The 3,641-nt window shown below is 62.7% G+C and overlaps 1 protein-coding gene across 1 annotated transcript; it reads left to right on the top strand.

The window, feature by feature from the left end:
• Positions 1–458: 458 nt before the first annotated feature.
• CUNH7orf57 (chromosome unknown C7orf57 homolog) lies at positions 459–3,592 on the top strand (the record flags this gene model as incomplete). The annotated part of the gene is made up of 2 exons (XM_023749392.1): positions 459–1,249; positions 3,313–3,592. Coding segments are annotated over exons 1-2 (335 nt in total), but the record flags the coding sequence as incomplete, so codon positions are not given.
• Between the last annotated feature and the right edge of the window lie 49 nt (positions 3,593–3,641).

Here is a 3,641-nt window from a genome sequence, read left to right as displayed (position 1 = left end):
AGCAGCAGGCAGGCCCCGCCCTCCACCTGTGCGGACCCCAAGTCCAGCCCTGCCAAACGTTCTCAACTCAGGGACCAGAAAGAGTCCTGAAAAATCCAGGTTCGAGAAAAGGCGCTTCCAGGATAACGTTACGGCTGGTGCACAGTCTGATGCTGAGGTTCTGTATTCGTCCTCTTCTTTAAATGCACTAAGTAAACGAGCGTTTTCGGGGACCGCTTTGGGGAAACTCGGGGTGGGGCAGGTGGGGGGGGAGGACGCGGAGACCGGCCCCGCCCCGCCCCCTTCGCGGCCCGACCCACTCGGGTCCGGGGCGGTTGACTGGCAGGGTCCGCGCTCCGCCCCTGTCCCTGATTGGCCTGCTGCGGCCCCACAGGCTGCCCCGATTGGCTGTCGGAACTCCAGCCGCGCCCGCCGGTTGGCCACCCGGCCGTTGCCCGGGCGACGCGAGTTGTTGTGGTTGCGCGCCGCGCCGGGAGTTGGTGATTGGCCCCGCCGCCCGCGGGGTAGACTTTGGCCTCTGGCGCCGCGGGAGGTACCCACCCGGCCCTCGGCGAGCAGGTGAGCGGGGCGGGCAGCCCGGGGTCTGGACGGGGAGGGGTCACCTGGGAACCCGCTGTCCTCTGCTGTACGCCTGTTGGGACGTGCACGCCCGGCCCGAGTGCTGACACGTCTGCATTTGGGTCAGGTAGAGGCGGACCGACAGGCAGAGCGGGGCGCGGTCCTGGTCTGTGCAAGAGCTCAGCCCGGCGCGGTGCCCTGCTTCCGGGCCCATCGCGAACACCGGCCCTGCGTGTCTCCGGATTCCCTGCTTCCCGGCTCATCGCGAACACCGGCCCCGCGTGTCTCCCGGTTCCCTGCTTCCGGGCCCATCGCGAACACCGGCCCCGCGTGTCTCCGGATTCCCTGCTTCCCGGCTCATCGCGAACACCGACCCCGCGTGTCTCCGGATTCCCTGCTTCCCGGCTCATCGCGAACACCGGCCCCGCGTGTCTCCCGGTTCCCTGCTTCCCGGCTCATCGCGAACACCGGCCCCGCGTGTCTCCGGATTCCCTGCTTCCCGGCTCATCGCGAACACCGACCCCGCGTGTCTCCGGATTCCCTGCTTCCCGGCTCATCGCGAACACCGACCCCGCGTGTCTCCGGATTCCCTGCTTCCCGGCTCATCGCGAACACCGGCCCCGCGTGTCTCCCGGCATGAGGAACGCCAGCAAGGAGCTGCCTGGGGCCACCGGCCGCTACGCCCCCTGCGGTGAGTGCCCAGCCCCAGGAGCCCTCAGCCTCTGCTGCTGGACAGCTCCGCGCGCCTGTGGATAGACCAACACGTGATACCCCCAAAGAAAGGCGCACAATGTATGCTCCTGTGCCCCGGTGTCAAAGCAAGGCTGAAAGGGAAATGTGGGGGGCGGGGGCGGGATCGTCCTTTTCCCCCCATTTTCAGACACAAAAGGAAACAGAGAACCGAGTTAACTTTGTCCCCGGCTGTGAGTGTCTGGACACAGAAACCAGGGTCCCCAGGAGGTGGTGTGGCTTTGCACTTAGCAGGGTTTGAAGCTGGGCGGAGGGGAAGGAGGAGGCCTGGTGCTGAGGGCTGTTCTTGCCTTGGTGCGGTCGCTCCCCATCCTGGGAAGGTCTGGAGAGGGGGTGAAGGTGATCCAGGAGCTGGCGGCCAGCGGCAGGGTGGGGCGGCCGGCAGGCTCAGCCTCTTGCTCAGAAGTGGGGCAGAGCTTGGCCTTCATGTGATCTAGCAACCCTTCCAGTCTGAGCTCTGACTGTGACCACCAGGGGAGAGGGGGACAGGGGGACAGGACGCATGGCGGTTTCCCCTTCTCTGCCACAGGCTCTCAGCCTATGTGTGGCCTCTGGGGCCTCACTGAGCGACCTCCCTATACGAAGAAGCCCTGAAATAAGCACTTTCATACACTAACATTTAACCTCAAAACAGCACGACGAGGTATCATTAACCCTGGTTATAGGTGAGGAAACTGAGGCACAGGGTCCGAGGATGCTGCCGGAGGTCGCACCCCTCACAGGTGGCCCCTCTGCCCAGCTTGGACCCCTGTTCCCTGAGGCCTCGGCGGCCAAAACAAGGGGAGCGGTGTCTCTGGGAGCCCCTGTGGGGTGTGGCTGTGCCACGCAGCTCTGTGCTTGGAGACGGGAGAGCTGCCGGCTGGGTCCTCCCGGTCCTTCTCCCTCGGCTGTCTCCTGGCCGACAGAGGAGGGCGGTCACAGAAACCCACACGAGAGTCAGTGGCCTGGGGCCATGCAAGGACTCATCACCTGTGAGCGACAGCAGCTGCAAGATGATTCTTGTCCCCTTCGGTTGTGGGTGTGGTGGTGACCGTGGGGCTCAGTGGGTAGGGCCCTGGCTCTCTGAGCTCCTTTGCACCCGGTTATAATGGCGGACGCAAAGCTTCCAGTAATGAGAAAAACGAGACTCTGTGTTCCCTGTGGGTTAATTAGTCATCAAGACACAGAGAGGGAAAACGGAACGAGAGTGAGTGCCTTCCCTCTGAGAGAGAAATGATTTGACCGGAACACGAGCTGCGTGCGTATGAAGCTCCCAAACTCGAGATTCTTAGCGTGATTCTCAGGGAGCGTTCTACCTCTCCTTACACCTTCCCAGTGGGGTTCCCTCCTTTTCGCAGCGGCAGTGGCGATGCAGCTAATCACTGTCCTCCGGCAATCGGCAAGACTTCCGCGTTAAATATTCACTTGCATGCAGCGCACCCAGCTCTATTCTAAGGAGAAATCGCATGTCTAAGCCTTTCGCTTAGAGGACGGGGCCTTTTTGCTCACGGAGTCCCATCTGCTGATGCAAATCGGTCAATTCAGACCAGTTTCCTGTGTGCCTGCTGTATAGGCAGGGCTCTCCAGAGCCACAAAATCAACAGAATGTTGAGAGAGAGAGAAAGAGGTTAAGAGAGAGAGAGAGGTTAAGAACGGGCTTACACAGTTATGAAGCCCGCAGGTCCGATACCTGCAGGGTGGGCAGCCGCCTGGGCCCTGCAGAGCCGGTGCTGTAGTCCTGGGTCTGAAGGGAGCTGGAGGCTGAATTCCGTCCCCCTGGGACCTCGGTCTTTTCTCCTACATCCTTGTCCTTGAACTGATTAGGTGCAGCCCACCCACAATGTGGAGGGCGACCTGCCTTTCTCAGAGTCTGCAGATCTGAGTGTCAGTCTCACCTCCCCAGCATGTCGTCCCGTGGTCCCAGGGACAATGTGACCCTTCCCGGCACAGCATTGTCCCAGGCAGGGGCCACACCTACCCGAACCTCCCTGCAATGACCCAACCTTGGCCGCCTCCTCTCCCTAGACTGGTATTACCACCTCCCCGTGAAGCGGTCGGAGAAGGCTGTGGACGCCCCGCCCATGTCCCAGATCCCAGGCCTCAGCGAGCTCCGGGACACCCCCGGCGGGCACCTGCTGGGGACTCGGAGGTACTGGGTCAAAGACACAGACTCAGAGTACGTGAAGCTGGCCAAGCAAGGCGGCCGGCCCGGTAAGCACCCGGCGCTCGGGCTCTGCCCCGGGGACAGCGGTGGGTGGGCATCCACCATCATCCCTTCCTGTGAAAGTCTCCCTGACCGAAGCTGGTGGGGGGTGTCAGGCCCTTGGTGATGGAGGTTATGGGGCAGGTGGGGT

Source organism: Myotis lucifugus, unplaced genomic scaffold (assembly GCF_000147115.1).
Source record: "Myotis lucifugus unplaced genomic scaffold, Myoluc2.0 scaffold_7649, whole genome shotgun sequence".
In the NCBI taxonomy this organism is placed as follows: Eukaryota; Metazoa; Chordata; class Mammalia; order Chiroptera; family Vespertilionidae; genus Myotis; species Myotis lucifugus.
The sequence above is the reverse complement of the archived record's forward strand: the minus strand, read 5'-3'. Positions and strand labels throughout refer to the sequence as shown.